Genomic DNA, 16,710 nt, shown 5'->3' on the forward strand with positions numbered 1-16,710 from the left:
AATGTTATTTATGTAGCACCAAATCACAGCAACAGTTGTCCTGAGATGCGTATTAAAAGAATCTTTGGATTGTGTTCATGGTATAAATAGGAAACTACCACACCATTCATCAGGGCCACAACGAACACCAGCTAATGTAAAGTCATCTGGGTATTTTGCTTTTAGATCTCCAATAACATCTCCAGTAATATCTTGTTCTTAGAGTCTCCATTATATCCACAAACATTCAAACGAATAAAGACAGACTGTTCGACATTCAAAACTGCAGAAATCCAGTTTGTTTCCTGGGAAACTGTTCAGGTGTACGGCTAATAAAACTGTCCCTCTATCATTGATTACTTCAAAAGTTCGAGTCTTCCTTACTGGAATTAATTTTATTGTAGAACGACTCAGAGTTCATCATTAGTTTACTTCAACATGATTTCTTCTTGAATCAGTCGCACATGAATATGACACAACATCTCTTAGTTTCACAGGGTTACCTTTTCTCTTCACGACTCTTCAATCACAACATAATCTAAAATCCCCTTTTCAGTCGTACATGGTAAAGTCGGGGCTTCTCACATATAACACACTACCTGCTGCGCTCTCACAGCAGTGATAACAATGCTCCTGGGAGTCAGGGTCAAAAGGTCAGGCCTACAAATCCTTTCCATCACTCAGACTACATTTCTCATTCATGAGTTTGATTATATTCTGATTAGGATTTATTTTATTTATTTAAGTATTTATTTTCATTGTCAGAGAACAATGAAATTGCGTTTGGGGCTTCCGTACAACCCGTAAATAAAATAATGAAGAAAATAATAAATACCCCTTAAAACCCAAGTGTAAATATTTAACCCAGTGTGACTCCAGTGCAATAAGACAATCCTTAGCAACAACATGAGAACATGACAAGTAATGTTCATAAGAAATTCAGACAAAGACCTGAGAAACATGACAAAGTACAACAATGCAACCCATTCAATATTATTGTACTGTGAGATATGATAGTTATCTATTTAAGAAAGAGAATAAAGATATGATGCACCAATGCAGCCCAGCTCAGTGCTATTAAGAAGTTGGATATGGTTATTGTCCGTGATTAACCATGATTCAGCTACACGTTGCTGCTGCCACCAAATAAAACCATTCTGATGGTAAACCAGCAAACAGTGTCCAGTTAAACCTACTGATCGAGACGTTATCTGTGAAAAACACAATAAGTGTTAAAGCGCAACATTTTGTGCTTCCCTCAGTAACACGGTATGCTAACCAGCTCCATGTGAGGCGTTCGTCCGTTTACAGCTGGAACACTTTTGCTTCTTAGTGCTTGGGAGTATAAATCTATGAGACGTGTGTGGACGCTGCGCTCACCAAACCAAATGACATCAAACTGCTAGTAACTGACAAATGCTTTATTCCTCCCATGTTTGGGGCCTGCTTTTGTTACAGCTATGTACACATGTCAAACACAAGTGCTGACAGTACTGACGTGATTTTCAGAGACCACACCTCCTACGGCACCACCACCATCACATCGTGCCTTTAACTCATCTACTCCTGCCAGGTTTACAATGGTAAGTATCAAAAGTGTAAAAATCTGCTGGCATCATCCACACAGAGGTGAAAACAGCATCAGCCATGCTTTCAGGCAGCTTATAAAATAGAGGTTTGACTAAAAACAAAAAGCTGATCAGGTCACTGTGCTGTTTCTGTCAAAGCCTTCAGAGCTGGCAGGATGTCGTCTAGGTGGCTCACTCCTGTAACACACAGAGAGAAGAGCAGCAGTAGAAATCTCAGGCTTAAAGTCAGCTCGGCCAATCCCAGCCCAGGATCGTCTTAAAATCACATGACAACGAGCAGTTCACAACGAGTCAGTGCTCGGAAGGCACCCAACACCACAATGATTCTGACTGCGAGCTCCTGGAAACACCACGATCTGTTCATCTTCATGTTTCCTCAGTAATATTGGATGAGAGTCCTGGATTTATTTCTACCAAGAAGTCATTTGTAAATAAAATAAATAGAGTTGGTTGAATTTACCTAGAGTCTGTAAGATTCCTGTAACCAGGGCATGGAACGCAGGGAAGAACTCCTCGTGCTGTTTCACCTTCATGATGATGCTGAAAAACAGGAGCAAAGATTGAAGCAGGCCTGAGCAGCTGCCATCTGGTAGTCCAACTCATGTGTGAGAAAAGCAAACCTGTCAATATCAATGTCTCCCAGCAGCTCAGGGAACCTCGCCATGCTTTCAATGGAGGACACCAGTCTGGACACATGTTTCACAACTTCAGCAGGAGAAACGCCACCGTCTGACAAAACCACAGACAGCCCTGTTAGTCTCATGCTGAATGATGCTGAATGACAGTAATCCACTCAGTGTAATATGGAAGACTCTCCTGATTATGGAAGCAGCATGAAAAAGAAGCCGTTATGAAAGCTACTGCTGTGGTCAAGGTCAGGAGGAAGATGCTTGTTAGTAATCGAAAACAAAGAGTCACAGCCAGTGGAGACATGACACTAATCTAACCACACAAAAACAAAGAAGACGATACAGTTATACAAATATTCATTTTTGTCAGTCGGCCCCATCTAGTGGCCAAGGCGTGCATTAGCAGATAAGTGTAGGTGATGCTACCTGCAGGGAGTAGCAGTGTTCGGCAGGTCCAGGCCTCTACAGTCACTGCTCTTATGTTCCAAACACTCATTGTTTTTAGTTTACTCTGGACAGTGTGTCTGCCAACAGTTTTAATTAAGCACTACTGTGCAGTACTTTGGAATATCTTGGATGTGAAGAACGAGCAGTTCACATCCACATGTTTATACAGTCAAACAATGGATTATCATGAGGACATTAGCACGGTGGTTAGCACTGTTGCCGCACAGCAAGAAGGTCCTGAGTTCAATCAATTCCACCATCAGGCCGGGGTCTTTCTGTGTGGAGTTTGCATGTTCTCCCCGTGTTTGCGTGGGTTCCCTCCGGGTACTCCGGCTTCCTCCCACCGTCCAAAGACATGCAGCTTGTGGGGACAGGTTAATTGGATAATCCAAATTATTCACAAACTAGGTGTGAATGGTTGTCTGTCCCTGTGTGTTGGCCCTGCGACAGACTGGCGAGAGGCAGGGTGTACCCCGCCTCTCGCCCTATGACAGCTATCCCTGAAAAGGAGAAGCGGAAGCGAATGGATGGATGGATGGCATTAGCACTAGTACCTCCTCGTACAGGTCTACTCTGCCTCCAGGAGTGAGTTTGCTTATTTTAATGACTCTTAGTTACTTTTAACTTCAGGGTTTCAATCCAAACGAAGGAAAATGTGTCCAGGAGATGCTGATAGAAGCCCAGACTGTCATACTGCATAAATAACATCCATAACTAGGCACTGTGTAAGTCACCTAGATCAAGGATATCTCGAAGGTTCCTCATGGCATTGGTCATCTCTCCCAGTTTAGTGTAGACCTCATTCATACGGGGGTACACTCCTCTCAGAGAGGTGACGTCAAACAGCTTCTGAAAATGAGACACCATGGACTCCAGAGTGTGTCGAGTGGGGCTTCTGAGGACCTAACAAGGAAAGAAAACGCTGCAATAAGCAGGCTTCTCTGAAGTATACGCTCAGACATGTGAGCCACCGCGCCCTGCAGTGTCATTTACACAACAGCCTGATAAAGTACTACAAACAAGAGTAACAAACTTGTACCTTATCATCAGCCGAGGCATTTTCCAGCATGGCGTCTACAAGCAGCAACATGTCTCCAACCTCTGCTGCTTCGTCAGTGTTATAACCACCATCGCATGGTTGTAAGGGCATTAGTCTGACAGACAGTTCTTTTAAACTGCACTGAAGACCCTACGTACAAGCACGCATGCACAGGAAGTTCATCTTCAAAGCAAACGTCACATACCTAACCGAGGGCTCGAGATAGTTTGGCAGGTTGTTGGTGTTTACCTTCAGCAGATCGAGCTGCTCTGCCCACACTTTCAGTGTAGACAGGACATCCTGGAAGTCCGGTCTGTGCACTCTCACAGGACCTTTATGATCAGTTACAACTGCACTGATCTCATTCAACAGCTGAAATTTCAGGAAAGAAAAGAAGAAATATTTCTGTTATGTCAGGAAAAAAGGCTCAAAGCAGTACGTGCCCGAGACCACATCAAGTCACACTTACATGATGATAGTAGACACACAGCCGGGCTTCCTTGGCTGGGTCACTGATGAGCTCGCTAATCTCAGCTGTGCCGTCTTGTTTTGGCGAGCTCCACAGGAAGTTGGCTCTGCGAATGAGAAATGAGATGAACTCCTGGATACAGAAATTCTGTTTAATTTCAGGAACAGGGGTCAAATTCACTTTGGTGCTCTTCACACGGTTAAAGTCTGGACAGCAAAAAACTCACGAGACTCATATTTAAACACTATTTGGAGGCTTTTTGTTTGTCAGTGGGAGTTCAGTTTCTACTTAAATTGGATTTTGTGTCTATCATGAGTCACAATGCAGTGCATGACCATTTCTAATGGAGTGTGACTGACGATAGGGCTGCTCAATTAATCGAATTTTAATCTTGATTACGATCTGGGCTTTCAACGATCATTAAAAATGACTGAGCCGATTATTAGCCCCTCCCTCGTGCTTTACAGCTGCCGTGAATACTCAGAATAACACCTCTGAGCGTATATTGGGTTACATCGTAGAACAGCTGACTGCAGTTGTGAGTTTTCAGAATCGGCTCTCCGAGCAAAAAATGACAACACCACGGAGCGCAAGTTTGATACCATCATGGGGAAGCTCACGGTTCTCCAACAGGAGATTGAGAGACCAGTGTCGGTGTCGGAGTGTTAGAGAACAGCTTGAAATTCTCATGAGTTGTTGCAAAAGAAAAATTACCATCATAATGCAGCTACCCCTTGGTGCCAGCTGTGGGCTCAAGGCTGGAACTGAACAACAACTCCCTGATAACGACTGTGTTGAGTCTGTTCCTTCCCTTTCCCTGCAAGGCCACCTGGGTTGGCTGGAAGACTGTTTACTAAGCCTGGCAGGGCGAAGGACACTGTCTCAGCTGAACTCTGGACTAGGGCTGGCACGATTAGTCGACTATCAAAATCGTCGACGACTAATTTAATAGTCGACGCGTCGTTTGAAGCTTTGTAAGATCACAAAAGACGCAGGAATAAGTGGCAGGATTTAAGAGTGTAATAACGGACTGAAACAGAAGATGGCAGCACTGCATGTACAAGGATGCCAGCTGCCGTTAAACCCCGAAGAAGAAGAAGCTGTGTCCCAGAATTCATAGCGCAGCTAGTTAGTTTTAATATTACTCTTATTATTCTTTCTGGGTCACAAAATAAACGTTTAACATATTTTCAAAAGCGCTCCGACGTTTTCGGAGACGTCTGTTACCCACTAGCTCGATAGCTAGCCGGGGGCTAGGCTAACTAGAGCCGTGAGAACAGCGGACTCCCGGCAAATCGTTTTCAAACCCACCGCCGTCTTTCACTACTCAGGTTAAACATGATATATAAGTCACTTAGATAACTTAAAATGTTATTGTTTGGCTTTTTTCAGTGTTTTATTTGTTCCTGAGTAAATCGGTTTGGCTGAGATTAAATTTATAGTTTTTACACAGCTGAATAAACATCAAGCAGACAGCTGATTATCAGAAGTGTGAGATGCTCGAGAATTTACTCCGGTGTCCTGTTATATTTTAGATAGCAAGGAGTTTATTAAACTTCACCGAAACAATCTGCAAATTTCATTAAAATTCATTAAACTATCATCTTGGCTTTATTCTTAGTTAGCACAGACCTTAAACACTTAAAGCTGTAAGCTAATGATAGTTATATAAGAGCAGATGCTGCCGGTGCAATAAGCTGTACGTTTTACGTTCAATGGATGATGATCTGATTAGTCGACTAATCGCAAAAATAATCGGTGACTAGTCGACTATCAAAATAATGGTTTGTGGCAGCCCTACTATGGACACGCACACATATACTGATACTGATAAGCACTCACTGATGCATCACCCTCCCTACCCCGGATCCAACGCCACCTCCAACGCTTACCTCCCCTCTGATGTGGACATCGGGTCAGCTGGAGGCGCAGTCGAAAGATTGCAGCGGTCCCAGATCAGATGTACACACTGGAACTCTTTCCCATGTTGCTGTCTGTGTTTATTGTGCTGTGGTGTGTTGATATCTGTGCATTCCTGTATTATCCTTCTGTGTTACACATTTTGATGTTTTTTTCCTCGCTACCTATCCTGACCTGTCTCCCCAATGTGATGTTTGTGTATTGTATGTACGGTCGGCAAGGTCTGTCATCTCGGTTGTGGGCAAAAGACCTGCAACTGACAAATCTCATCATCTCTTTACTCTCGCGCTGCTCCGTGTGGCAAATCGAGCACACCTCTCTGCGTTTCTAACACGTGTCACAACAATTAAGTTGTGGGCCTGGGCCCTACAGTGGGCACGGGGCCCTACAGTGGGCACGGGGCCCTACAGTGGGCACGGGGCCCTACAGTGGGCACGGGGCCCTACAGTGGGCACGGGGCCCTACAGTGGGCACGGGGCCCTACAGTGGGCACGGGGCCCTACGGTTATTATTGAGATAATCGCTGATTAATCGACTAATTGAAGAAATATTAGGCAAATTCGTCAACTATCAAAATAATCAGCAAAGCGGTTGCTGATAGGTTTTCCGTCCCTTCTCTGTATTATTGTGGGGTGTTTGCTTTACAACAGTAAGCACCTTGAGGCGACTGTTGTTGTGATTCGCTGTTATATAAATAAATAACAACACTTCCTCCTGATACCAGGACTCACAGTGGGCCATAGAGGGCCCAAGGCTGCTTAAGAACAAGCTGCTCTTTACCACATAACTGACTTGGCAGATGTTTACACCCGATTCCCCTCACAGTACAACCTACAAGGGTTTTACAGTATTCACTGCCCTTCACTGGCTCCACATTTTGTCAGCCTTGTTTGAAACTGGATTCATAAAATGCAAATTCATAAAATAAATAAATGTAACTTTAACAAAAGTGTTCATCTTTTAGTCTGTGAAGGTTGTCAGTCATTGTAGTCTAAGGAGCTCGGAAAGAAAAGGGTCTGGATTTCTTTGAAGTAGGGGTGGGCGATATACGATAGAAACGATATAAATTTGGCCAACGATAGAGATTTAGACTATATCGCTCTATTGCGATAGCGCGTGTTGATGATGTCATCAAGCTGCGCCGGCTTTGGCCGAAAGCGTTGCAGCGGCTACAGCCATTATCATCTGCAAATTATGCCGACAGTCACAGCAAAGAGATGAAGCACTTTTGAAATATGGGGGAAGCCAAAAACTGCGCTTCCTCCACTTCCGTAACATTGATTCATTAATGTTGAATTCTCTGCAGCTGCTCTGTTCCCATGTTGTTGCAGTATATTAATGACTAACCTCGTATTGTGGATGAATGATCTCAGTTGTTCTCCTGACTGAAGTTTGGCCCGTGTACAGCATCCTGCTATGCGACTGCATTTGTCCCTGACCACCAGAATCCCTCACGTTAACTTTTATCATGTGGAAAAAAAGTTGGCTTCATCCTCCAGCTTCACTGTGCTAATGTTATGCTAACATAGCTGTGTCGCTAGCAGTCACGTAGCACAACATTATATACCAGCTAGTCCAACTCCAGTAACCCTGCAAACGCCACTGCTGTTTAGTTTTCTGTCTTCATTTATGTTGGAAGTGATAGCAGAGCTGTACATTTGAATTAGTTTAAAAAATCTCTGTCAGAACACGGTATGAAATGTTTAGGTGGAAACTAGCGAGCTAACTTCCTGTTAACTTCTAACTCTGTTAAATTTAATAAATTCTGTTTGCATGGATGTTAAACTTAATTGTTACACCTGGTAAAGCAGCAACGCTGATGATTTAATTAAAGATGAAATAATTTAGACAGTTTAACTCTCAGTGTTCGTTTGACTTTGGGACCTGAACTGACGGAGTTTTGGACCCAGATTACTTCGCGAAGCTCCTCACTACGGCAGCCGTAATGCTCTGACATCCATCAAGCAGTGCGGCTTACCAAAGTTGTACTAAAACATTTTTTAACAGATTTCTGCCAAAATCGATTCGAGGTCAGTAAGCACAACCAGAAATCATACATGAGGCACACTCTCGATTTTTGAGAAAATTAAAGGATTTTAAGTCCTTATAGTGTGGAAAATGCGTTATACAGAAGAAAAGAATATATCCTGATATATATCGTTACCGCACATGCTTCAAATTATATCGCAATATGAATTTTAGGCCATATCGCCCAGCCCTACTTTGAAGGTGTTTCATCTGAGAAGTTTCTTCAGTTCTAAGAGGAGGAAGTGGAGAGTCCCAGCTTTTATTACACCAGTTGCTCTTAGAACTGAAGAAGCTTCTCAGATGAGAGGTGAAACACACATGTCTGAACACAGACAGTGGAAAAATGTCAGTCCTAGTTTTACTGGATCTCAGTGCAGCATTTGATACAGTTGACCACAACATATTACTCAAACGACTGGAGAACTGGGCAGGTCTTTCAGGAACTGTACTAAACTGGTTCAAAACATACTTAGAAAACAGGAAATACTTTGTATCAATAGGTAACTTCACATCTGAGCAGACTAGTATCACATGTGGAGTTCCCCCTCTGTTTAACATCTACATGCTCCCACTGGCACAGATTATAAAGAACAACAAAATAAACTATCACAGCTATGCAGATGACACACAAATATATATCACAATGTCACCAGGAGACCGAGGCCCTGTACAGGCTCTTGGTAAATGCATTGAGGAAATCAATGACTGGTTGTGCCACAATTTTCTCCAGCTAAACAAAAACAAAACTGAGGTAATAGTCTTTGGAGCCAAAGAAAAACGATTACAGGTCACCAGAGAACTTCAATCTATACATCTAAAAACCACAAACCAGGCGAGAAATTTGGGTGTAGTGATGGATGCAGACCTAAACTTAGAAAAACACATTAAGACAATAACAAAGTCAGCTTACTATCACCTCAAGAATATATCAAGGATAAAAGATCTGATGTCTCAACAGGACCTGGAAAAACTAGTCCATGCATTCATCTTTAGTAGGCTTGATTACTGTAACAGCATCTTTACAGGTCTACCTAAAAAATCAGTCAGACAACTACAGCTCATTCAGAACTCTGCTGCTCGAGTCCTCACTAAGACCAAAAAAGTGGACCACATCAGTCCAGCTCTGAGGTCCTTACACTGGCTGCCTGTCCGTCAGAGGATAGACTTTAAAGTTCTGATGCTGGCCTATAAAGCTCTGAATGGTTTAGGACCAAAATACATCAGTGACCTCCTGACCCAGTATGAACCTTCCAGATCCCTCAGGTCATCTGGATCCGGTCTTTTATCAGTTCCCAGAGTCAGAACCAGACACGGAGAAGCTACATTCAGCTTTTATGCTCCTTATATCTGGAACAAACTCCCAGAAAGCCTCAGTTCAGCTGAAACACTCAGTTTATTTAAATCCAGGTTGAAGACTCACCTGTTCTCAGCTGCATTTGAATAAAGCACCAAATCCACACTTTAAGCTTAAATTTCAAAACTTACATTTAACTACTGATTTTATCTACTGTTCTGATTTTGTCTGTTTTGATTTTATATACTGTTTTGTTTGTTTGTTTGTTTGTTAAGTGGGTTTAGAGCTCTGGGTAGCTCCCCAGCTGGGTCTAGACTGGGTCTAGAGAGTATTTTAAATTCAGGGAATTTAAAATAGAAAGTAGCTCGTCCACAGAAGGACTGGTAGCTCCCCTTACGATAAGGGTTCAGATCGCGCGAACAGGTGTGAAATGTGTGTGTTTAGTTAGTTTGTTTGTTTGTTTGTTTTAATCAATTTTAAATCATGCTTTTTATTTGTTTTTGTTTCTAATGTCTCTGTAAAGCACTTTGAATCACCTTGTTGTTGAATTGTGCTATACAAATAAATTTGCCTTGCCTTCAAGAAACTTAAAGAAGTCCAGAAGCTTTTCTTTCCAAGCTCCTTAGACTGCTTATCTTTTAGTTTCTACAACTTGGAGTCCACCTGTAGTAAATTCAGTTGACTGGATACATGTTGTGAAGTAGCACACTTGTCTATATAAGATCCTATAGTTGACAGTGAATGTCAGGGCACAAGTCCTGAAGTCCAAAGAGCAGTCTGCAGACCGCAGAGACAGGACTGTATCGAGGCACAGATCTGGGAAAGACTACAGAACAATCCCTGCAGCACCGATGGTCCTAATGAGCACAGTGGCCTCCAGATGGCTCTGAAGCTCAGACCTGGGCAAAGGTTTATCGTCCAAAACGACAATAACCCTAAGCCCACAGCTGAGATAACAAAGGACTGGCTTCAGGACCAGTCTGTATATGTCCTTAAGTGGCTCAGCCGGAACCAAGATACAAATCCAACTAGACATCTTTTGAGAGATCTGAAACTGCTAGCAGCAGCCAGTACTAGCCCTCAGCCTCCTAACAGGTTCAGAATCGCCTTGTTTTAAAGTTATTGCATTCACTGAATTTTCAGAAAACCTGACCCCTGACCTTGAAGTCGAGGTCACCAGGATTCAAACTAGTCTCCGATTTGTTTTTATTACATGTAACTATGGTATCAATTTGAAAATCCTACATCGCATTGTTCTCGAGACATCGCATTGACAATGTGACGTGCACTGACCTTGGGTCAGATTGGTCTGTTTCCTCCAGGTTCTTCTGCTGGTGCTCTGACTTAGAGGGGTAGAATGAGGCCAAATTTGAGGCAATCTGAGGTCAGATTAAGCCTCGCTGACTCAGTCAAACTTCCCCAAAAACTCACAGCATGTTCCCGTCTGCATGTCTGAGCACGTCTGGGGCACAGGCCTGACTTTTGAGCATGGGCCCTGCTACAACATGCCATGTTTGACTGATGTGGATACGCTCACTTTGACTTGGTATTGTTGTAGTATTATTTGATATGAGCCCTCCTCTACAGATCTGCACAACAGTATGGCTGACTGCCCTCCCTAGACAGTCTAGAACAGACTTTACACACTGTTCAATGATCTTGTGTGTGAGGTTTTCAAATATCTTACTGTTGATCTGCAGGAGACCTCTGCTGGGAGGCTTGACGCTGCAAAGCCAATCGCTGCTCTTCTTTTTTGGGGATGAAATGGAGTTTCCTCTGAAGCTGGGTTGCCTCCTCTTTCTGTTTCGACAGCTTTTGCTCTAGAATCTCACACCGTCTCTGAAAGTACGCAGAAGGTTTTTCTTTTACCAGTACACGGAAACTGCAAACCACTGAAACATGAAACATAACATTAATGTTTAAATGTGTGCTCTATGAGAAAACATGCAGTCGATGAAAATAAACACCTACACTCATCTTAAAGAGTTCAGGGTAGCCTGTTAAATGTTTGGGAAACAGCTCAAGGTTCAGTGTTAACTTTGGTGACTTTGTTCATTACAGATAATATGTTCACATCATGTAAACTTTAGCAGACACCTGGAGACATCTGCTTATATGAACTATAGTGTTTTTTCAGTGTTTTACATGCACAGAGCTGTTCAGCATGACTAAGACTTCCAAAAGAAATTTAATTTACTTGGTGCCGAGTTGTAAGAAGTAACTGTGGCTTCGAGTGCTTGTGCCGTTTGTTTTGACTCTTTGTAAATGCCCTTTTGTTAACGGGAAATTCAAAGACAGTGAAATAAAAAGCTGAACGACCCACGTGTGCTTCCAGTTTTTCCTTCTGCAGTTGCTGTGTGTGGCTGTGCTGCTGGACTGCCTTGCTAAGGTAGCGGTCCTCCAGATCCTGGACTCTGGTCTTCACCTTGTCCAACAGTTCCTCCAGCTCTGTGACCCTCTGACACTGCTGAGCTGCTCGGCTCATGTGCTCCTGAACCTCCATTCTGACGACACACAAAGCAAAGCATGTCTGCACCTGCTGACTGCAGTTTGTGTAGTCCTAAGGCCCTGAACGGCTCGCTGAATACTTTATGGCAACATGACTTCAAACTTCTACGTAAAATTATTAAAACAGCATCAACAAGTTAAAATCTCAAAGGGTGAGAAAAGAAGAGCACATGTAGCCAGAAGAATGTGCCAGACTCTTACTCTGGATGGCATCACCATGTCGTCTAATAACACTGTGAGGAACCTTGGAGTCATTTTTGACCAGGATATGTCCTTCATATTAAACAAATATGTAGGACTGCTTTCTTCTATAGACCTCTCTGCATTGAATCATATCTGTTATTAACCTCTGTCTCTCTTCCACAGCATGTCTTTATCCTGTCTTCCTTCTCTCACCCCAACCAATCACAGCAGATGGCCCCGCCCCTCCCTGAGCCTGGTTCTGCCGGAGGTTTCTTCCTGTTAAAAGGGAGTTTTTCCTTCCTACTGTCGCCAAAGTGCTTGCTCATAGGGGGTCACATGATTGTTGGGGTTTCTCTGCTCTAATTTGGAGTCTTTGCTTGAGAATATAAAGCGTCTTGAGGAAACTGTTATCATTTGGCCCTATAAACATAAACTGAATTGAATAGAGCTGAACTGTTGGAGAAAAGCCAAGCACCAACAGAAACTGCCCGACACTTGGTGAGCATACATGCTCCATACAGACTCCATCTCAGCAGTGTGCCACCCAGTCTCACATTTCATGCCTGTACTGGTCTGTGAGGATCAAGAAATGTGTGTTCCTGATACTCATCTGATGTTGGAGAGGTTAAATGACAGCAGGACAGGTGGTCTATACAACACTGCATATACATTATTAATATCCAGCAGTAGCATTGCACATGTGTCACTGAAACAGACCCCAGCTCTCCTAGCCACGTTACAGGACAGTCTGAGGTTCAGTCCAGTAAGATGACATTCGTAACTGCAATAATGTCCTTGGGGTGGGGGGCTATTTACAGTTTCCATGTTTAAACAGATAGTTACAAACATGTTTCACTGAAAACATCACTAAATAACATCCCAGCACCACTTAGGATGTTTCTTCCACAGTGCTGAACTTACTTGAGCTGGTTGTTGGACATGACAAGCTCCTGGATCAGGGCCTGCCTTCTCTCCGAGTCTGTGAGCATCACCCTCAGAGTTGTCCTCAGCTCAGCAGCCGACTTCTTGTCCAGAAGGACCAAATCTGCAAACACACAGACAACCGTATACATTACTCATCAAATCACACTGACAAGCCAAACATTTTGCTTAAAACTCAAAGTAGAATTTATAAACAAGTAAACAACAAAAAGACCATTTAAATCATTCTTTTCATTTAAAGTTGCATGTAAATTAAATCTATTGAAATTTAACACAGTAACTATATTGTTGAGCCACTTTAATTTTAAACACTGTCCTTAGCCGTCTTCAATTCTGATTTTTGTTTCCATGTATAGTTGTTACAGTCTTCAGCCTGATACGATTGTTCACTTTCGGCCACCGTAACACGTGACCTTTGATAAAGTCTCGTAGTGACAATTCTTACCTGCAGGACTCTTATTCTCAGCGGGATCTGCAAAAAACACCGGTTTAAAACCATGATGTTGTAAACGTTTGTTCACGTCATCCCACTCCACTTGTTCCTGCTGCAACACACACAAAATAAAATAAAATTAAATAAATACAGGCCATTTACAAACCGTCACTGACAGCGGAGTTCAACACTTTCCAGTTAACACAAATACAGCTCTACCTGAAACTGCTTGTAGCTCCACAGATAAACATATGTTTGATTTCTTGACTGTAAAGCATAAGTAGTCCTGAAGTCCATATCCACGCGTAAAAACGTCCCACTCAACGTAAACCCAGCTTTCATTAACAATGCAGCTCGTGTATCGGAGAGCGGTCGCTAAGCAGTGTATGAAAGGCGATCCAACAACCCAGCAGCCTCGGACCACCTTAATCATGCTGTTTTAATCACGTAGCTTACCTGTTTCATCGGTTCGGTCTGCAGAAAGAAATCAACAAGTGTCCAAAGGGCTTCAGTGAAAAGCTCTTCTTTTGGCGTCTCAACACAACTCGGGAACCTTCGTTTAATGTATTCTTTACTCAGCCATTCACATTCATTCACCTTAGACTCCCTAAAGTGGTTAAATTAAGTCCTTACTGTAAGTATTTCCTGTAGAAAGTCGATAAATAAACGTCCACTTAAAAATATAATTGTAATCGAGCAAACAGGCACAGACTGTGTTAGCAGCACTAGTAGCTAACAAGTTAGCGTTGGCCCTGAACGTTAGCTTAGCAAACGTAGTGAACAAAGAAGGCTGGTTAATTTAGTTTAAGTTACCAGCTGTTGATGTACACTTTGCTAATTTTTAGACATCTCATGCAGAAAATATGCTCCTTCCGTCATTCAAATAAGTGCGCGATGATGTCACTATAGTAAACCAATAGGAAGTGGTTATTCGACTTGTTGACCAATCAGCTTACACAAAAAAACTATCCGACAGGGTTTTTTTTTTTTCAAACAAGTGTAACAAGCAAACTATCCGACAGGTGTCGTGCCAAGGTAGGTATCCCCCCCCCCCCCCCTCTCTTCTTCTTCTTCTTCGTCTATCTTGTCAAACTTCAGGTGCATTACCGCCACCTTCTGGGCTGGAGTGTGGATCGGAACAGTTTTACACCTGTGGTCTCATATAAATACTTATTGCTCTTTAAAAACCCAAATATTTCCATTAGTTCCTTTTAAAGGATACTCCGGCTCAGCCCCTCACTTCCTGGCTGCTAAACAGGCTTGGGAAAGAGACCTAGGCCGCTCTAGAAATGGTCCAGACTGGCAGGAGATTTGGGCCTGTGTCTCTAGGATATCTGTCTGTAACCAAGATAAATCGTTTCAGTTCAAAATTGTGTGATGTATTGATTGTGCATACATCACACCCTCTTTAAAAAGTAAAACAGATGTAAACCGCTCCCCTGTATGTTAGATGTGAATGGGGGGACTTTATGCATTGTTTTTGGTCATGTGGGAAAATTCCAAGGTTTTGGTCTGATGTTGCAACGGTGCTTTCAGTTATTTTCATTCCTGCTGTTCCTCTGGACCCTCTAGTTCTTATACTGGGAGTAATGGACAATCTGGTTTTCTAAGGCAAACACAAGAGGCTGTTCCAGTTGTTATTTTTCATCCAGAAACAATATCCTGCTCCTCTGGGGCAGGCTAGCCATCCCAACTAAGAAATCCTGGTATAACATTGTACGGACTGTATTCCCAATGAATATATAACTTGTATGCTCAACTCCACCTTGGACTCTTTCCACAGGCCTGGGACCCATATCTACGTTGGACCTGTACTGGCATCCTCCTTGTTGCAGGGCTTTCCCAAACTGTGATTTGTTTTGATTCCTGGAGGGGTTGTGGTTTACCTCAACTGCCTTGTATGTGCCTCAAAACAGCCTGAGCTAAGTTCTGGTTTTCTTTTGTCTTTGTCTGTTACTATGAAGAAAATCCTAATAAAAATATTAAAAACAAACAAAAAAAAAATCAAATATTTCCCTATAAACTACACCACCTGTGTCCCTTTGAAATATTTCTTTTACCCTTAATTGAACTCTATTCTTCTTCAATTCAGATTTGAGCATTTGTCTTTCCCGTCTATGTTTACCATATTCCAACATCACATGTTCAAATGTTTCCTGTGGTCCACAACGTTCACAATTCCCTGTCTCATTCTTGTTCATCTTTTTTAGTGTTATTTAAACCTATGTGACCAAATCTTACTCTTGAAATGATATCTTCTTTTACTTCTATGACTTCTACAGTGTCCCACTGCTCTCTGTATACTATAATAATATACCTTTCCCTGCTCTGTTCCTTTAACCTCACCTTTACTGTATATTGAATATAATATACATCTACATGACTTTTTCTTGTTGCAGCTTTTGCAAACTTATCAGCCTGTTCATTTTCATCCAAACCGACACGGAAAATGTATTTCTATTCCTGTATGTTTGACTCTATAGATTAAATGGTAAATGGTCTGTATAGCGCTTTACTTGGTCCTAAGGACCCCAAAGCGCTTTACACTCTGCACAATCATCCACACATTCACACACTGGTGATGGCAGCTACATTGTAGCCACAGCCACCCTGGGGCGCACTGACAGAGGCGAGGCTGCCGGACACTGGCGCCACCGGGCCCTCTGACCATCACCAGTAGGCAACGGGTGAAGCGTTTTGCCCAAGGACACAACGACCGAGACTGTCCAAGCCGGGGCTCGAACCGGCAACCTTCCGATTACATGACGAACGCCCAACTCTTGAGCCACGATCACCCAGATCAAATGAATTATATCAAAAAACAATATTGTGTCTAGAATCCAAACACATATCACATATGCTCAATGGTGCGCTACTAGAGTCTGAGTAAGGCAAGGCAAGTTTATTTATATAGCACAATTCAACAACAAGCTGATTCAAAGTGCTTTACAGAGACATTAAAAAACAAAAACAATAAAAAGCATGATTTAAAGTTGATTAAAAAAAACAGTAAATCAAATATTTGTACTTCCAGTAGGTGTCATGGTCTGCGGTGGGTGGCTGGAATTTCCATAAGGCTCCTGAACTGACCTGGGATCCGCCCCTGGGCAGGGCCAACTCCAGCTCCCGCACACCTGGAGCCTATTGCAGGCAATCAAGCCAGAGGGATTTAAACCACACGTTGATGTTCATTCACTGCCAGTTCGTCATCAACACATGTTGGTAACAGGCCGTATACGTTAAGTTCTTG

At 42.7% G+C, this 16,710-nt stretch overlaps 1 protein-coding gene across 2 annotated transcripts; it reads right to left on the reverse strand.

Moving 5' to 3' along the window:
- Positions 1-1,385: 1,385 nt before the first annotated feature.
- Positions 1,386-14,464, reverse strand: cep70 (centrosomal protein 70). 2 transcript variants are annotated; one of them, XM_026158230.2, is made up of 12 exons: positions 13,917-14,464; positions 13,473-13,572; positions 13,007-13,130; positions 11,718-11,898; positions 11,082-11,233; positions 4,153-4,258; positions 3,933-4,055; positions 3,684-3,833; positions 3,379-3,547; positions 2,189-2,297; positions 2,029-2,108; positions 1,386-1,745 (listed from the first exon to the last, which is right to left on the reverse strand). In XM_026158230.2, exons 1-12 carry the CDS (start codon positions 13,923-13,925, stop codon positions 1,684-1,686), a joined length of 1,365 nt encoding a protein of 454 aa, XP_026014015.2. In that variant the 5' UTR covers positions 13,926-14,464; the 3' UTR covers positions 1,386-1,683. The 2 variants fall into 2 exon arrangements, with proteins under 2 accessions (XP_026014015.2, XP_026014014.2); XM_026158229.2 differs by lacking the exon at positions 13,917-14,464 and adding an exon at positions 13,680-13,874.
- Between the last annotated feature and the right edge of the window lie 2,246 nt (positions 14,465-16,710).

This window comes from Astatotilapia calliptera, chromosome 23 (assembly GCF_964374335.1).
Source record: "Astatotilapia calliptera chromosome 23, fAstCal68.1, whole genome shotgun sequence".
Lineage (NCBI taxonomy): Eukaryota > Metazoa > Chordata > Actinopteri > Cichliformes > Cichlidae > Astatotilapia > Astatotilapia calliptera.

Coding starts and splice junctions, on each gene's coding strand:
- cep70 (XM_026158229.2), bottom strand. CDS start 13,802: ATGAAAGCTGGGTTTACGTTGAGTGGGACGTTTTTACGCGTGGATATG. Junction 13,573..13,679: donor GGAGCTACAAGCAGTTTCAG/GTAGAGCTGTAT, acceptor TGTGTGTTGCAG/CAGGAACAAGTGGAGTGGGA. Junction 11,899..13,006: donor ATGTCCAACAACCAGCTCAA/GTAAGTTCAGCA, acceptor GTGTGTCGTCAG/AATGGAGGTTCAGGAGCACA.